Consider the following 18675-nt stretch of genomic DNA (forward strand, 5'->3'; position numbering starts at 1 on the left):
ATCCTTGGTTTTTGGTACTCATCATAGATTAAAACCAGTCCTGAGAGATGCCATAGGATGTACATCATACACAATTGTACATACCGCTGGTGAAAGAAGGGGGGGGGGGGATCAGTGATGGGCATAAGTCATATCTACATGTATATTTAGAGGTTCAGATTCTCTTTTTTGTTTATGTTGTTTAACAATGGGTATCTCGTTTTATCAAAGTTAAAAAGTGATGTTGAACTTTTTGGACTCAGCACCACATCTCCATGTGCATACATTAAGAGGTCGGTACTAATGCAAGGGGACCAGAGGGGGGAAAATCCGATTTCCTCTCAATTTTTCCCCCAAAAATAGATGAGTGAGTTTGTTTAAAGAACGTTCGTGCCGAACAGGTTCATTTTATGTTTTCGAGTGAGCTCACACTCGCAAACACTGATGACCACAAAGTGGGATACTTGGAACAACTGCCGCGGCCTCCCAAGCCGGCCGTTTTTCTTACTCATCACATCAAATTTTGAACGGGCTGCTTTGGAAGTCATGACACCTGTTGCTGGTTGGGCCCCACCCGTCCAAACAAGACTATGGGGTCTGCCTGTTCTTGCAGACCGATGTAAACTTCAATTCTCTCTCTCTCTTCCCCCATACCTGTGTCTCCCTGAAACACTTAAAGCTAGCCTTTTTTCCAGGCAGGAGTCTGATTCTGCAAATAACACTTGTCCTACTGCCCCCCTTCATCCCCTCCTACCCCTCATAATCGGGATACCTGAACAGCTCTGAGCAGAAATGATCCCCTTCTTTCAACACCCTGCTCTGCTGAAAAGCCAGTTCCAGGCATAAGACAAACCAAGAAATGTAACAGAGAGAGCAAAAAACAACAACACAAACATCTGAAATATACATCTAAAAGAAACTGACAACAATCAACAGCTTTGGACGTAAGTGACATACGGTGCTGTGTGTCTGTGATTAGTATAATGGTATCCGTGATGTGAATGAATCAACAAGCTTTCAGGTTAATCAGGTACTCCGCTTAATCGGGCAAGAAATGCTCTGCCAAACACAGCTGTATAAGTGGATATTTTCGCAGGAGTTCGTGCTCAGCCGGATAAGATGAGTTTCATGTGTTTTTAATTCCGCAGAATCAAGACATGAACTACTGCAACATATTATTAAAAAGTGAAAATATTCGCATGCTTTTAATTTTGCACTGGCGAAATGCATGAAAATGTCCACTTTTATTACAGTACCTGATTAAGCGGAGACTAGATTGTATTGGGATCGCGATTGACATCCTGCTATTTTGTCTGTGTGAATGATATTACTAAATGCGGGCAGTACACCAGGAAATTTACTCGAACCTGACACAAGTCTCAGCATACATATATCGTCACTGTCTCTTGAAAACAATGGTCCAAATTCAAGGAGACGGTTGACACAAAAGGGATTATGCCCACTGCAGATCATCTGGAGCTCAAGCTCAGTTGTCATGGGCAGGATTAGTTACCATGGCAGCATGGATTAACCAATGACTTGGGCAGTGATCCTCACGATGACTTAATTTGGTGTCTGCGTGTCCCATGAAAGGTTGAGGGAAGCAGCCCAATTATCGGTCTATTTCCTATCAATGAGTTTCCTGCATCCACATTTCATTTCATATGACTGGGAGAAGTCCTATACCAGTTATGCAATTGACCTCCAAAGAATTTTCTTTTGACATTATTTTCCCATGTGCATGAGAAATATTATCCCATATATTCATAACGTACATGATGTAAAATTTATTCACAAACATAACCCTTACCCTAAACCTAATCCTCACATCAAACTAAACCAAAAACCTTATCACAACCCTAACCCTTACCCTAAGTCCTTGGAGAAAATAAGACAGGAGAAATCGTTGCAGGACCAAATGTCTTGTAACTGTCTTTGGAGCAACTTAAAAATTTGACCTTAAACTCTCAACATCCGCATTCAACTGCTTTCCCAGAATGATGCAGTTTTTGATCTTTCATTCTGCATGCAATATACTGTATTATACATAGACAAAAATCCATTATTAAACTAACTCTATCATCACTAACAACACCTTGGTTGTATACAACATCAACGGCAATCTCGGATGGCAGTCCTGAGAAGGTTAAAGGTCATGTGACCCAAGCTGGATGGATAGACAGCCAGAGAACACAAACTACCTCCAACATCGCCACAGGGTAGCGTCATATAGGGGATAAAGGTGGCACTGAAATACAGGAACATGGAGATTACCATCATCCAGAGATTTTATCCGCCATATCCTTCCAGTATTCCAAACATGAACAAAAGAGACTCGGGCAATTTGCTGAGCGGAGTGTGTCGGACGTGCTTTGAACACCTCCCAGGGAACTACAACAGGGTGGTCTACAACTTGAAATTTGTGCATGTTGCAAGCTCTGAATGTGAGATTGGACATCATCAGCACGTAGCGCTGACTTATTTTCTGTCACAACTTATTTTCTGTTGTGCTACTTACGTTTGATGTTCTGTCTCATGTTTTGAGCACACATTTTCTAAGTACCAAGGGTAGTTTGATGTTTCTCAAGTTTTGTACATTTTTTTTCACATATTTGATTGCACTTTACTTTGAGCTTGTCAACGATTCTCAAAGATCTTGCATAGCATGTTGCTAGCTCTTGAGAATGTTATACACGAATTCCAGTATGTTGCAGCAATATGCTCAAACCCCTCGTGGACCACCCTGCTACAAATCTACTAGCCCTTGTTGCCCTGAGCTGCTACAATTCTCTGTAGGGCAAGTCAAATTCTCTGTAGGGCAAGTCACATGAATGGGCACTCGCCATTTAAAAGAATGGGACTCTTGCCCATTGGTCATTCTAGGAAGTAGGAAAAATATCTTTTGAAATGCCCTGTCTTCTTTAAAATTCTGTTTTGTCTTGTTCTGCGCGTGCATCTTCTCTGTGTATAAAGTCTAAGGACACGGGAATGGGGGTGGAAATGCCCCTCTCATGCTATAAAGAGCTTCTATATTTTTAGAACTGAAATTCAACAATCTAGTGCATACTTTTGGTGAGAATATTAGGAAAATTTTCCTTCAAAAAAGAGAAATAAATTAAACATTCAAGGAAAATGCAATGTCTAAATTGCGGTATTTGTCACATTGTGTTCTGGGAGTGTGTGTCTCTTCAGTGTGTCCTACATGTACTACATGGGGGGGGGGGGGGGGGGGAGGGGTTATAATGTACAATACTACATTGTAAGGCCAGTGGCAGGACTGCATTATTAATGTATTCACTTTTTTTTTTTAATGTCCCCATGTTCAAAAACTGCTATTGGACGTATCTTTCCTACACTCTACTGGTACCAACTGGGAAAATCCTACTAGTATAAAAATCAGAATTTGTAAGTTCACTCAAGCTTTTTCGTTTTGTGATAAATTCGGAAATCTTAAAATGCAAAAGGTAGGTTTGGTAGCATGACAACAATGAGGACTATCAGAGGCTTTGCCAATAAAATTCTGGCCTTGTGGCCCCATGTGCTAAATGGCCAAGTTAGCACTCCCTCCTGTTGTTTGTTATTAATCAATGCATGTAGCATGTGCAAATATTGCAAAATGAATCGCTAATTACCAAGGCCATTAATCAACAGCCACAGCAGCACAGGTGTCCTCTGGATGTTTAAACCTTTTTCTACATACAATGTAATACCTGTCAGTCAATCAACTGTTGAAATGCACTGCCAATTTTAAAGATCATCACAGGACTATCGATGGAGTATCATTAAATTTTTGTGTTCCACCTTTGGTGAAAATCAACATCTCCTTTTTGGGGTTGTCTTGTTTGTCATCAATCAGTATGTTTGCACTTTTTTCAATTAACTACTTTGTATTTTGGGCTACCAGCTCTACTGAAAATCCTACATAGCCCACATTTATGAGATAATTCTGAAAATACCAACACAAATTGCATGAAATCAAATGCATTTCACAACTACTTAAATGGACGCACATGGGACTTGCAGTACACTATACCTATCAGTCACTAGTACCACACTGAATGCAGGGCATTTCTGGTGCTGTCTATGCAGAACATTCATTTTCTACCAAGAAACACTAGATCAAGACTCATTCCCTTTAAAAAATAATGCATTGTCACTAATACCCCTTTCAGGTAATCACGGTTCAATTATCCGCATCCAAATAATGCGGATGAAGTAATCAAAATCGCGTTCATATATCCCATGAAGTGTGCACTACTTTTACGAGCGCCCGTTTATATAACGGTGCGAAAGACGGGAGTATTTGTCATGGTTACTGTGCACGCCTCTATAATGACGTAATGTTTCCGGTGATATATCCTCAAGCGCGCGCTCGCGAGGGGCTTGGGGACGGGACTCACGTGTACGCACAGCTCTCGCTCAAGCTCAGCAATCAGCGGTTGTGCGGGAAATCGAGTGACCTTTGACCGAACTGTGGAATGTTAGTCCGCATAAGTCGTAAAACGCGTTCATGTATTCTCGATCAACTCCTCATGCTGCAATAATGCGGATAATAGCAGCATCAAAATAATGCGGACTTTTTTACTCCTCTCCCGTTCATGTAATCAAAATTTTACGACTTATTGCTCCTATTATCCGCATCCACGATTACCTGAAAGGGGTATCTGACTACAGCATGGCTTCATAACGTTAACAGTATTCTGCAGCACCATACACAGCACCATACACGGAAGAATTTTGACAAGGCACTGACTTCAGAAATGATTTAGAATTGATGCATCAAACAATTAATACCAAGTATTGATAGTGACACACAGCAGACAAACAAACGCAAACGTCATGCTTACTGTTTGATCACACTGACATCCGATATTAAATACAAAAATGAACTTCTCTTCCAATTTGTCATTTCAATAGTTTTCAATGTACCAATTCTGCAGAGCAACGAGTCTCGTCTGAATGATTTCCCAGAATGTATCTTCTGTAATGGACGGATCAAAACGGCTCACATGAGATGTCTACCCAATGAAAACAGCAAACATGCAAAATGGGACTGACAAAAAAAAAATCATTATTCTTGAAATTGGGAGGAAATCTTCACTGCTAGTTGATAATACAGCTATTTAATCACGTATATATTTGATTGGGAGCCTGGACTTGAAACTAAAAAGAAAACAGAGAATCATTGATTATCAACTTTAAAAATTTAGTATTTTCCATCTGCCTGAGACTGTTTTACACAGCAAGGTGAATCATTCGTGATAAAACTGAAACCCTTCAAAATGAGATGTGTGCCTGCATCAGAATGGATTTCGTACTCAAACCCATCTGCGCCGCTCCGCTCTGCACATGCAACAGTTTTTTGTGCTGCCCTTGACATTTGAGAGCTAACCATGTCAAGCTTGTCTGGGGGCTTTGTGTAAACATCAATTTTCTGGCTTGTTCCGCCTTGTAGCGGGAGGACAATTTTCCCCCATTACGCCCAATTTTAGCTCATCACTGCTTTCATCATGTTAGAAATATGACACAAAAGATAAAAGCAAAACATCAACGCAAAGACTCACAATTCAAATTTCCATCCCTACAAACACAACCGGGTGCTCCCTTGCAGTCTACGGGATGTAATCCTAGATGTACACTAAAATTTGCAAAACGACCACTGGGGGCAAAATTACAAATTTTCCCTAAAGTTTGTACAATCCTATGGCAATTGGAGACAACTTGGGGCCATATTGGCAGCAATGTATCAAATAAATTTATATGATTTGTAGACAGCACACGTAACACGCCCACTCATTCATACGGCATAGAATCAAAGTGCAATACATGTCTTTGGTGAATGTGGTGAATCATCAATCATATACGGACTACTTCACATGTGGTAGAGCATTGTTACTTGTAGCATTTTCAAAAGCATGAAATTCATTCTGTGTTGAAGTACACTGTGCTACAGGCTCTGCTACTGGTGTCTCCTTTTTTTTTTTTTTTTTCAAAGTCACTATAAATGAAACATGTTTGATATAACAATCTTACACATTCCACAATGTGATTTTTTTTTTAATGACCTGTCCAGTTGAGATCAATTCTTGTAACATTGTATCTAAAGTTCAGTTAGCTCAGTCAAAGGCAAAAAGTGCAAAAATACATATCTTTTAAATCAGAAAATTCTTTGATATCTGCAAAGAAATCTGTCTTATTATCTAATAGAAAAGATTTAAAAATCATTATTCACAACCTTGTTTTGTTCCGTTTTGTTGTTGTTGATTCTTTAAAGTAAAATATTGTACTAGATAAGGATTGTTTTAAAAGCACTTTGAGTTTGATGCCCTCAATGACTTTTGTTAGATATTGGTGACAGATTCAGGGAAACATTAATTCTGGATAGCTATCAGATCATTCCCCCCCCCCCCCCCACCCCGGAATAAAAACAGACATTAATGTGACTATTACTATTAGATACAACACAACCCTGAACTTCCTGGACATTTTTTTTTTTATTCAGATAACAAGTATAATATGAAATCAGTCATTTTCCCCCCTGAAATTTCAAATCTATCATGCATTCCTGTATATTTTCCATTTCATTTCTGAGGCTGAAAACTCACAAGCAAGTTTTGTGCCTGCATTTTTCGAGTTTCGATGTTTTCGCACTTAACATGCTTTATACATTGTATTTTGTTATTATATTGTAATATTATATATTATCAAATATCTCTTATTTTGGATAAATGAAAAGAATGACCCTTTGTTGTTCGGGCCCAGGAGATTCTGGCAGATCTGGTGCATGAGTCATGAAGTGAAGCGACAAAACAGCAACAAAGAATGTGCTATTCAAAGGCTATACACTCTTAACCCGTTGAGGACGGACTGATTTTGCTACAACACACATTTCCCATAGACACCTACCCGAGTATACTCGGGACTCGTCCTCAACGGGTTAAACAAGCTCCAACAGTAGATTATGATAGTGATGAACAAATAGGTACATGGAAATCATATGAAAGAGGGCTATTTTTATGTCTTCTTATCAATGATCATTTTCAATGAAGGGAAATTTGTAATTTTGAGAGCAGACCATGGTGCTAAAAGCACAATTAGTTATTGTCAATACAGAAGATTTTTCTTTTCCAATCCCAAGTACAGCTGAATAGCAAACTCATTAATCCTCTGCTACTGTACATTTTATAGGCTTGAGCGTAATTTAACACTGTCCCACCATAAAACATATCAGCAAGTAAATATCTACAGCCGTTTCTAAATATACCATGCAGTATCAAGTTTCTCAGTAATCAATATAGATGATGACACCACATAATTCACTACCTCCTAAACAGTAAGAAGTTTGTGAAAACATACAACCAGGTTGCTATGTACAACACATTTATTCTGTGTGTTAAAGCTGTTATTGTTCTTATTTATTTTTTTGCCATATCAGATGATTACATTTTATCGTTTTCCAAAACCCTGTTATTTAGTCATGCCATATTATGGTGTTGTTTGCTACTTATTCCTGTCTCCTTTTCTTTTTTTCATTACGGGGCACTGCTTTTTCCGAGAAAGCCCCGAGGCAACTCAAGAGCGGCAGCCATGTCCGGAGGAGAGAACTCTGTGTTGCGTCGCGGTATTATGCGTGATATTTGATAAGATCGGAGAGATACTCATTAAATGAACATTCCGCTGCAGAGCGGAGCGGGGCGACGGCTAAAAGGAATGCGAAGCGCCCGTCGTCTGAGGTGAGCCGCATCAATATCCTGCGGCAGACGACGGCGCATCTCGGTAGCGGGATACGCCACAGGGGGTCTTTGCGCTAAATCATTTCTCATAACATGGAAAGGAAAAATCTCCTTCCGCCTGCTTGCTTGAAAAAAAAAAAAAAATGCCGGCCCCGCTTTGAAGACTCGCCTGAAATTTCTTGGCTTATAAAAAAAAAAGAAGAGAAAACAAAGCACCTTTTTCATTGTTGTTGTTGTTTGATTCATCTCAATAACACCATGAGTCATGCTCAGTCACGGGTTCTATGCACAGTGATGTCATAAGCCTGGATTGGACAGGATGAAAATCCACACTTTGTATCCCTTTGTCTCTGCAAAAAAAAAAAAAAAGTGCAGTGCGCCACACGTGACTTTTCCGACATTTCGAGGCAGCACATTTTTGATTACCAGCTGATTTGACAAGCCGACATTGTGAGAAGGCAAATCTGAGCGATGACAAATTGAGTCTGCGCCGCGTACACATCGTCTGAGCAATATCTCGCTCTACCACCCTGCAATAAAAACTGCGTTAGAGAAGTTCATATCAGGCTTGCGGTTGATATCGATGGATTTCTGTACTTATTCATGTCTGAATGTCTGGAAAACATCAAATTCAAGCAACAAAGAATAACTTTTGATTGCTGAACAACTCCTGATCTCCATTTTGCCATGTAGTGTGCATTAAGTGAAATCAGACAGCGTTATATGTTAGGATTTTCTCACAACAAAAGTACAGTAAAAGGTAAACTCATATGATGTTCAAGAATACCTCTTACTCTCTGGCGAATGAAATGTCCCTCTAATGGGTTCACGGAATAAGACTAGAGGAGCCACATTTCTACCATCACAGCACTACATAGAGGAGACATTTCATGCATGTTTGTCTGCCTCTGCAAAGTTATCTGTTCTCATTTTCAAGGCTTTGAAAACAGGGACGAGGAAAATCACTCTCCCCCTTGTTTTGTTTTTTGTTTTTTTGAAGGTCAGACTATACCGACAATCACTAGCACTTCAATATGAACGATCAGTATGAGCTTTGATCCTTGTGCCCTTTATTATGACCCACTAAAAATTTATTTTCATGGTCCAACTTCAGTCATTTTGCCATCACGTTTACCAGATATCTCTATTGTCTGGACGTGGGCAGGCAACCAACTGTCTTTGCATTTTCAGAGAAAAAATTAGCAAAAACAAGATACAATACAGCCATTTTCATGCCAGTACGATTACTGCCCCACCCCCCCCCCTCCCCAACAAAAAACAACAACAAACAAACAAATAATGCCTCCAGCACCCTTCGGGTGGAGGCATAAAAAAAAAGAAGTCAGGACATTCAGCGTAAATGCCAATCACACTGATTATACAAACGGAATGCTGCTGGTAGAAGGATAAGTATGCGGTTCGTCTGATAGTCTAATGAGAGAGGTAAGACGAGGGATATTTTCCATGTTTTCATCAAATAGTGAAAGTCGTTAGAGCTAATGATATCATCCCCTCTTTACTATCCCACTAGTTTGACATAAAATATCAAAATAAAAATTTTGGCCGAATAATTAGCAAATAAGACCTCTTTCCCCCTAAAAATCACCGTTGATAGGTTATTTGAAATGACTTGATGGATTAAAGGATATATAATATCTTATTTTGACTTGGTTCTGAAATGTTATAAAAAGGATATTTCTCACAGAAGCTATACTCATGTGTGCACTTTTGAGAGTTGATACACGTTATTAATATTTAAAAACATGCTGATAAAAACATAGTTTTGCCTTTTAATTTGAATGAAGTTGTTTATCCAATATCAAAAAATGAGATGTTTACAACCCCCCCCCCCCCACACACACACACTAATCCACAATGATGACAAACCATAGATTGTTAATCATCTAGATGAGTTTGCAAGGCTAAATGTCATGTGTCTGTCATGTGTGTATGCCCTACATTATTAGAATACACAGCTACAGGGTATGACACCTCTCCCTTTAAACCAAATCAGACATGATGACACATTACCGGCGAGAAAATACTCCACTTGAGAGAAGGGGCGGGGCAAATACGTTAGAAGACCTGAACAATGTGTTGATTAATTGTTTGCTTACAGACATGTATACAAACACATACACACACTTTTGTCAAGTAGTTTACTGTAAAGCTATTATTATCTTTGATTTATGCAGCAATGATGGTCAGTGAATAACTTTCTTGGGGTCATTTGCTTCCTTCTCGTTTTGATTTATTCTGCTCTTATACACATTAGCACACTTTGCAAACTCATTCGACATGATCAATGCAGGAGATGACAGAAAATTCGGAGAGTATGATTACGAACCCCTTCGGTTCAAGCGCCAAAATGTGGTTTTACTGGGAGTCCTTGAGTGAAATCTACCTCAGCAACAAATATACATGATGTCACTAGGACGATCACCATACATGAGCTATTCACCACATCAGTGAATGTTGATATTTTGCCATTACTGTATGTTGTCAAACAGAGAACTGCCTTTTAAAAGTGTCTAAATCACCATGCACAACAGACAACACATGTCAGATAGTTAGTGACCACAAAAGCTGCATTGATCCTTCAGTTGAAACAAACCAAACATGTTATGAATCGTTACAAACACAAAGTGGTTGACAACAACCCCTAATGGCAAAAACAAATCAATAAACTTCTGAGAAGTATCTTGGTTATGAAAGCAAAACATAAACAGCCCAACACCAAAGAAAAATATGACAAGAAACAAACATTTCAGGCACATACAGATTGTATTATATATCATGTGGCTCAGAACACTAATTATGACAAAACCAAACCAATAAACTCCTGAAAAATATTTTGGCTATGGAAAGCACAGCCTTTCATCAAAAATAAAAACAAAAATAAAAAACATTTGACAAGATACAAAAATTTCAGGCATATATCTTGATGCATATTTGTCATTGAGACAAAAACATCTTGAGATATACCGAAATAAAAGAAAAACAATATACTGGCTCAACAATACACTCACCTAGGGACCCGATGATACTGGAGACGGTTCCGAGCGGCGTCAGCTGCACCGAGTCCGGGAGATTAATCTGCACATACTCCACCTTCGGCAAATCCTGGCATCAGGTGACAAGAAGGAATAACTTTATATTTTATTGCCATTGCTATATAAATGCAGCAACATGATCCTCGCTGCACACTTTAATGCATAGTGTGCATATGAATGCCTAATAAAGTCTATTCTGCTCTCTGCTCCTATTCCATACTCTTGTGCTGCCACAATGCTGGAGGGTATGAGGACATACTGTATCACATGCTCCAAACAATGCATGGAAACTTGAACCATCAAGTGAGTGTTCATCTAACAGGTTTTTCCACTACAGCGTAGTGTTCCTCTGCTTACAGAACTGGATGGACTTTATTTTTCGAGAGGCAACTCTTGCACCCACAATTTGTATCAAAACTGAGACCAAACACGAAAACATGACACAAAATATGCACGCACAAAACCTATGGATACTCTTAACAGAGATACAGAAAATCATCATTAAAACCAAAGTGAAAAATGGCAGTTTTTGTTTTTTGTTTTGTTTTGTTTTGTTTTGTTTGTTTGTTTGTTTGTGTTTTTTTTTTGGGTGGGGGGAAGGAGTAGAAGGAAAGATGTGATAAAAGGGGGAAAAGTAGAAAGTAGATCAAGTGACCTGGTTAAGTCCATCCCTTGGAGCTGTCTGGTTCTGTCTCGGTTTTGACGTCTTCACCTCTTCCTCCTCCTCTTCATCATCTGATTCGTCGACACTACGGGGAAAAAATGGGGGGAATAAAAGCAACAATTTACCTTTACACAATGCTGCACACTGGCATTGGTCAGATGGTCCCTGACCAGTAAAAATCACTGTCGGACCAGTAACATTTTCAGAAATTTACAGGTAAAACATGGAAAAACTGGGTACTTACTGGTCCGACAGACAGGTCGGACCAGTAGAAAAAATGGGTTAGCGTGCAGCCCTACTTTACATATCACAAATATGACATCTATTATCAAACTGATAAAGTCATGGGTTGTTGCTAGCATTGTACCCAAGCTGGCTTTTTCTAAATATTCAGGCCATTCAGAAGTTTGGTTAGAATCATATAACACAAGAAACAAAACTCCAAGATAGCAATGCCTAAAACTTGTTGGATTTCCTATCATGTTTATTCTTAAAAGTCCTGTTTACCTTTGGGAGCAGTGATTTAAAAAATGTTCAAGATACATTGTATCACATTTGATACATATGTGTAGGTCTGTTGTATCACAAAACACCCTACCATACAAAATTTTCACAAAATATAAGGAGATATCAGTATTTTTCCCATTAAACAATAACTGCAGACAGTTTAGTCTGGAAACATCTTAATTATAACTATTGTTCACATTTTGTGTATTTCAAAATACGGAACATCGATTATATGGATTCAAATTTTTACAGTGGTTGTTTCTTTCCCTTACTCACATTTTAGAACTATTTTTTAAAGCACTAATGCTGGGTTTTTGTTTCATCTGCAAATAGTAAATTATGCCTTTAAAACTCACAAATCCCTCAGTTTTTGTGCAGGGATAGGTTTTGTTAACCCCTTGTACAACAAACAGAATGTTTAGACATGCAAGTTACAGTATATACCAAAAGAAACTTTGCGTTAAATTTACGTGTAACGCAAGCGCCGATCGTTACTGCGTTAATCTTTCTGCGTTACAAAATTAACGATCACCGTGCGTGAATGATCGTTACAGATCGTTACTGTGCGTGAATGATCGTTACTGTGCGTTACAGATCGTTACTGTGCGTTAATTTTTAGATCTTGCGTTAGCGGACTTGTCATGTGGACTGGGAAGAAATCTCGGAAATTGCGAGACTCGGAGATGCCTGTCGTTCTTTATATTTATTACGGACAAGTTCCTGCCGGCGGAGGGCATTAAAATAGCGATACAAATACCGAAAAGATTTTGTAGTTGAGCAGAACTCCCCTGGCAATGTCGTATTGTCATGGTCGTCAAATTTGTACTCATGGGGCGCAGTCACTGGAATCGGGCAAGCAAAAATTTCGAAGCCACCTTTTTCCCCAGAGCCAACATTTTCCATCGAACATTGAACCCATGAAATCACGCATACGCAAGCCTAAAACTAACGCCGACTGTCTAACGTTAGCGATGTCACGATTTTTAACTGTCAGACACTTACCCAATTCAGGAAGGTGCAAAAGTCCATTTATATTCCAATACACAACGTGTGTCTCGCTGAATAACTGGTGGTAGTGTGTGGTGACAAAGCCGAGTATTTCGGCAGTAAAAGTAGCGGGCAGCAGAAGAAAATGTCTGCCACTTTCTGCTCGCATTATTACACTGCCAGCAGGTGAGTCAAGTGGTGACTTGATAGGCACGCTTCACATGAAAGTTTACCCAGAAACATGAAAATCCCACGATGCCAAGGTGCCAGAGTGGGGAATGGGGAGGGGTGGGTAGAGAGAGAGACCAATCAACAAAAGAAACCGCGCGTACTGGCGCATTCTCGGAGGTCATGAACAGTCTGGGGTCTTGGAGATGAACAGAGAAGGAATGTTTAATTAAAGATAGCTCAAGTCGAAGACCCAGGATTACAAACGTTGATTCTTTTTTTTCTTCCTTTCATTTAACATGCCTTCACATTTATGGTTGCACTCCTTAAAAAAACTCTCCTGCGATCTTTGTTAACTTAATGTAGCCGTTTAAAACGTCAAACTTACCATGAAAGTGTTACTACGTGTAATACAATAGTTAATACTATACCTATTGCTTTATTCATATCTGTAAAACACAAATTTGACTACCAATGACAATAAAAAATACTTGTATTTGTTTTGTGCGGAGATTTTTTGTCTTTGTCCTGACTAGTTCATATGAAATTTCTTTTGTTTTTACGGCAGCATCAACAGCCTAAAATAAATTACTGAGAGATTTATAAATTATGAAATTTTTGGCAAACATCCACTTGAACTTCAGGCATGAAAAGCTCCTGATATTCAGCAAAAACAACTCAACAGATCAGAGACAAAGTTTCTTCAAATTTTTAAAAGTAGCACGCAGATTTGCTGGGCGTGGTAAGGTCCATGCTTTGAGATCGTCACAATCGTGTTGTCACCAGGGAGGTGGAGTGTCTCTCTTCTACTTCCCTGTTGTCACGGAGTAGTATCGGGAAGTTGTCACAAACTCCAGGATCACCCCTCCCTGCCAACTCCATGTTGCTCCCAGGGAGGCGGGAAGAGTCTCTTCCCACCTCTCTGTTGCTCCCCAACGTGCATCGTGAATGCGTGGCGTTTCTTGTCACCGTCCGTACCCGAGGCTGCTTTGTATTTGTCTTTGATTCATTTCTTGTCATGACATGAGTGTAGTAATCGTTTTGCATGGCTATGTAAAAAGTTGTGATACAACGTGTACTCAACTCGTCTTTGTGATTTTTTTTTTCTTTCAGTCCAAAAGGAAGACAAAATAGTATCATGACGTTTGCAATTGTTCGAAAGGTCTGCTTTTGATAACTCACAGACTATCAAATCACCCTTGTTTTTCCCGCTCCCAGGCCCTCCAAATTGAGCAATCCACACGCGCGCGCAAATTCCTTTGCCATGTGGTTTTGCCAGCCAGCTGTCGGAATGTGCTTTGAAGTTACATTTCAGCCTGGCCTGGCTGGCATGAATGGGTGTCGAGTTTCAATCAATACCTACTGTTGTTTTATTCTTGTATTTGAACATGTCGTTTCACCTGACAACACACGGAGATCGGGAAGGTGTAGGGCTGGGAAGAGGTTTTTGTTGTGTGTTGCAACCTAATCCGGGCAATTAACCCCAGAGGGCAATTACCCCCCCCCCTCCCCCGCTAAATACTGGTTAATGGTAAGGTTAGAGTAAAGATTAGGGTTAGGTTTAGGGTGAGGAGTTTGGATTATGGTTAGGATTAGGGCCAGGGGAAGGGTCCGGGGTAATTGCCCAGGAAGAAAAGAGGGACACGCTTTTGTTCTTGGTCAAATCGATTTTCCTAGGTGATGCTGTGGAGCTAGAAAGGAACAAAAAAAAAGCAATTATGACGTCTGGCGTACTTCCGGGACGTCTTATATTTCTTCCACTCTGAAATTTCCTATTGTTTGGCGTTATCACTGTCGTTAATTGTTATATAGTTACCCTCTTTCGCATTATAAACTTAAAGTCCATAGAACATTCATACGCATTAAGATCACACTCGAAAAGCTATACTGGTGTATAGTTTGAACACAGCAAAATGAAATAACGAATATCCCGCAGATTTACCAAAATTATGCGTCATGTGGGTCCATTCATTTTCTTTTCTTTTTTTTTTTTTCATTTGTCTTCTTGTCGATGTGGGGGGTATAGATTCAGGATATACTTTTCCTTTTCCCCTTTCGGCCCGGTGCGATTACTCCTGGTGCTGACATTCTTTCTGCTCGTCTTCCGATTATACTGTTGTAAATAAATGCACATGGAGCCCCAGCTGTATCGCAAAAAAAAAAAAAAAAAAAAAAAAAAAAAGAAGTCTAAAGTTGACCTGCAAGTACATGTACTTAAGTAAAATCTGAATCAATTAGCCATGGTAACCGTTTGCGGTTTCAATCCCCTCGAAGCCCGATATTTGCCTTTCAGCAAGACACTTTATCCACAAAAGGCCAGGGCTCCACACTAACTTTCATTTCGGTGGCCCCATCGGGCCACCAAAATGATTGATTTTTATTTTTTGGTGGCCCGAAAAGAAAAACAAACAAGCAAAACTATCGGTCCTACTAAACATAGAAAAATAAATATCAAGTATTACTGAAGTGATACAGGTACCCACGTCTAAAATAAGGAGAAAATTTAATCATCTTATACCGTTATTCTGAGTTCTAAGATTTCGCAAATAGGCTTATAATAGATTATTATAAAAGTTGATGCCTATCAAATTGGTCAAAATTTACGTTTGAAATGAGAAAGTGGGAGCATTTGCAGACATTAAACATCCGACATTTGTTTTAGCATCGTAAAGAGCGAAAAAATTACCGTTATTTATTTCTGGTGGAAATTCAAGCAATCATTCAACATTTACAAGTATTTCAACACCTTCCGGAGCCGAATGTTACCGTTAATCATTTTCAAATGTAAAACCAAGCAACCGGCATTCATTCTATCATCTTACGGACCTGAATATCATCCTTATTCATTTCCGAACGTGAAAGCAAACATCCGCTCTTTATTTTATCATCGAACTGAGCCGATTGATACCGTTTATAATTTCCAAATGTACAAGTAACAATCTGTTACTTATTTTAGCATCGTACGGAGCAGAATATTACCGTTATTCATCTCCAAATTCAAAAGCAAACACATTTACTTTATGATCGAAGGAGCCGAATGTTACTTTTGTCCACTTCCGAAAGTGAAATGAATCATCTGACATATTTCAGCATCGTACGGAGCCGAATGTTATACTGTTTTTCACATTCAAACGTCATCCGACATTAAATTTACCATCAAACGCAACTGAATGTTATTGTTATTCATTTCGAAATGTTAAATTTATAGCAAATGTCTGATATTTATTTTAGCATCTTAATTATGGAGCAGAATGTTACTGCTTGTCACTTCCGAACGTCGAAAGCAATCATCTGACATTTATTTTGGCATCTTCCGAAGCCGAATGTTATTGAGCACTATTTACTTTCGAACGTAAAAGCGAACATTCGGCATTTCATCGTCGTACGGAGCTGAATGTCATTGTTATTCATTTCCGAACGTCAAAGGGATCATTCGACATATATTTTAGTATCTTCCGGAGCTGAATGTTATTGCCATTTACTTTTGAACGTAAAAGCGAACATCCAGCAATTATTTCATCATCGTACTGAGTTGAATACTATTGTTATTCATTTCCGAACGCCAAAGCAAACATTCAACATTTATTTTAGCATCTTCCGGAGCTGATTGTTATTGCTATTTACTTTCGAACATAAAAGTAAACATCAGACATTTATTTATCATCGAACGGAGTTGAATACTATTGTTATTCATTTCCGAACGTCAAAGCAAACATTAACTTTCACCATCAAACGCAGTCAAATGTTACTGTTATTCATTTCGAAATTTAAAAGCAAACATCCGACAGTTATTTAGCATCGTATGGAGCAAAATATTACTGTTTTTCACTTCCGAACGTAAAAACAATCATCTGACATTTATTTCAGCATCTTCTGGAGCCGAATGTTATTGCTATTCACTTTCGAAAGTAAAAGCAAACATCCGAAATTTATCTTGTCGTTGTACGAAGTTTATTATTATTGTTATTCATTTCCGAACGCCAAAGGGATAATTCGACATTTACTTTAGCATCTTCCAGAGCTAAATATTATTATTATTTACTTTCGAACGTAAAAGTAAACTTCCGGCATTTATTTTATCATCGTATACGGAGTTGAAATTCGTTATGATTTATGTCCGACCGTCAAAGCAAACATTCGACATTTATTTCAGCATCTACCGGAGCCGTATTTTATCCCTATTCATTTCCGAACGCAAAATCAAATATCTGACATTAATTTCAGCACCGTACGGAGCTGAATCTTACCATTATTCATTTCCAAAAGTATGAGCAAACATCCGACATTTATTTTTGTATAATACGGAGTCGAATATTGCCGTTATTCATTTCCAAAATTAAGAGCAAACATCTGACATTTATTCTAGCAGCTTACGGAGCCGATAGTTACCGCTGTTCATTTTCAAAACTGAAGGCAAACATCCGGCTTTTTTGGTGGCACGGCGTGCGTTTTTGGTGACGCCGGTCGCAAATAAACCATTCGCGAAATCGTGATTCGATTCGCGAAAAGACTCCGCTAAATCGCTACACTCGGCAGGGGCTACGTCGTCCTTTCACCAGGTCTCGTTTCAAAACCAAAATCTCGTGTGAGTTCTTGCGTTACCTATCGTTAATTTTAACGAAACATCGTTAATTTGCGTGAGGGATCGTTACTCATCGTTACTCATCGTTACTCATCGTTACTACAAACGTTAATTTTCCCGATCGTTACTTTGCGTTACTAACGATCCAGGTGAAACCGCTTGCGTTAATGAAACGTTAATGTTGATTAACGCAAAGTTTCTTTTGGTATATACTGTACCTGTGGAAAACAGAAATGGGTAAAATAATTTTCTGGGCTGAATATAGATAGTATAGGCTCCTACAGTTGCCATTCTTTATTTTTTATTATTTTTTTCCCCTTGTCTCTGTGTTTCAACATTCAAATTACTGAGAATATGAACGGCATCACCTACAACCTTGCAAATGGTTCCTGGTTATTGTTACCATCTGATGGTGGTCCACCTATTTTCGGCACATACAATATATCAGGGCCCTGTTTCATAAAGCTGATCGTAAAGTTACGAACAACTTACAAACGACTGGTGATCAGTTCTGATGTGCTATACCTATCAGAATTTCCATAATTCCGCACAAGAACTGATCACCAGTCGCTCGTAAGTCGTTCGCAACTTTACGAACAGCTTTATGAAACACCCCCCAGGACTGTTTTCTCATGGTCCATAAGTCTCTGTGAGGTTAATCAATCCACATTCTTTTTTCTCCTTTTTTTTTTCTCTCACTGCTGCACATACCTTAAAAAAAAACAAATCTCTGTAATGCACATCCCAAGAGTTACATGGTGGCTTTGAGAACAACTTCACAGTGAAAATCTTCAATAGAAAGTACCGCAGAGAAAAGGGAAGAAGATCGTGTTCACACAGGGGATGTTCTATTTAAAGCAAAGACTTCCCCCACCACAGATGCAATGAGAAACAACCACTCTGAAATTAAAGGCAGTCAAATTTGGCTCTTTCCTGTCCCTTTGTGGGCTCCTTGCTTTATCAGAACGCTCCTATCTCTTGGATACCAGCCAATTCCTAGGC

At 39.1% G+C, this 18675-nt stretch overlaps 1 protein-coding gene across 1 annotated transcript in view; it reads right to left on the reverse strand.

The window, feature by feature from the left end:
- Positions 1 to 18675, reverse strand: part of LOC139737786 (uncharacterized) — a 32074-nt gene that overhangs the window by 9491 nt on the left and 3908 nt on the right. The window contains exons 2-3 of the mRNA XM_071648461.1: positions 11421 to 11514; positions 10742 to 10835 (exon numbers count right to left, since the gene is read on the reverse strand). Coding sequence (XP_071504562.1) covers positions 10742 to 10835; positions 11421 to 11514 — 188 coding nt within the window. The remainder of the gene's footprint in view (positions 1 to 10741; positions 10836 to 11420; positions 11515 to 18675) is intronic.

The sequence above is a fragment of the Diadema antillarum genome, unplaced genomic scaffold (assembly GCF_040938485.1).
Source record: "Diadema antillarum isolate AM-2024a unplaced genomic scaffold, OU_Dant_1.0 seq00000705_RagTag, whole genome shotgun sequence".
Lineage (NCBI taxonomy): Eukaryota > Metazoa > Echinodermata > Echinoidea > Diadematoida > Diadematidae > Diadema > Diadema antillarum.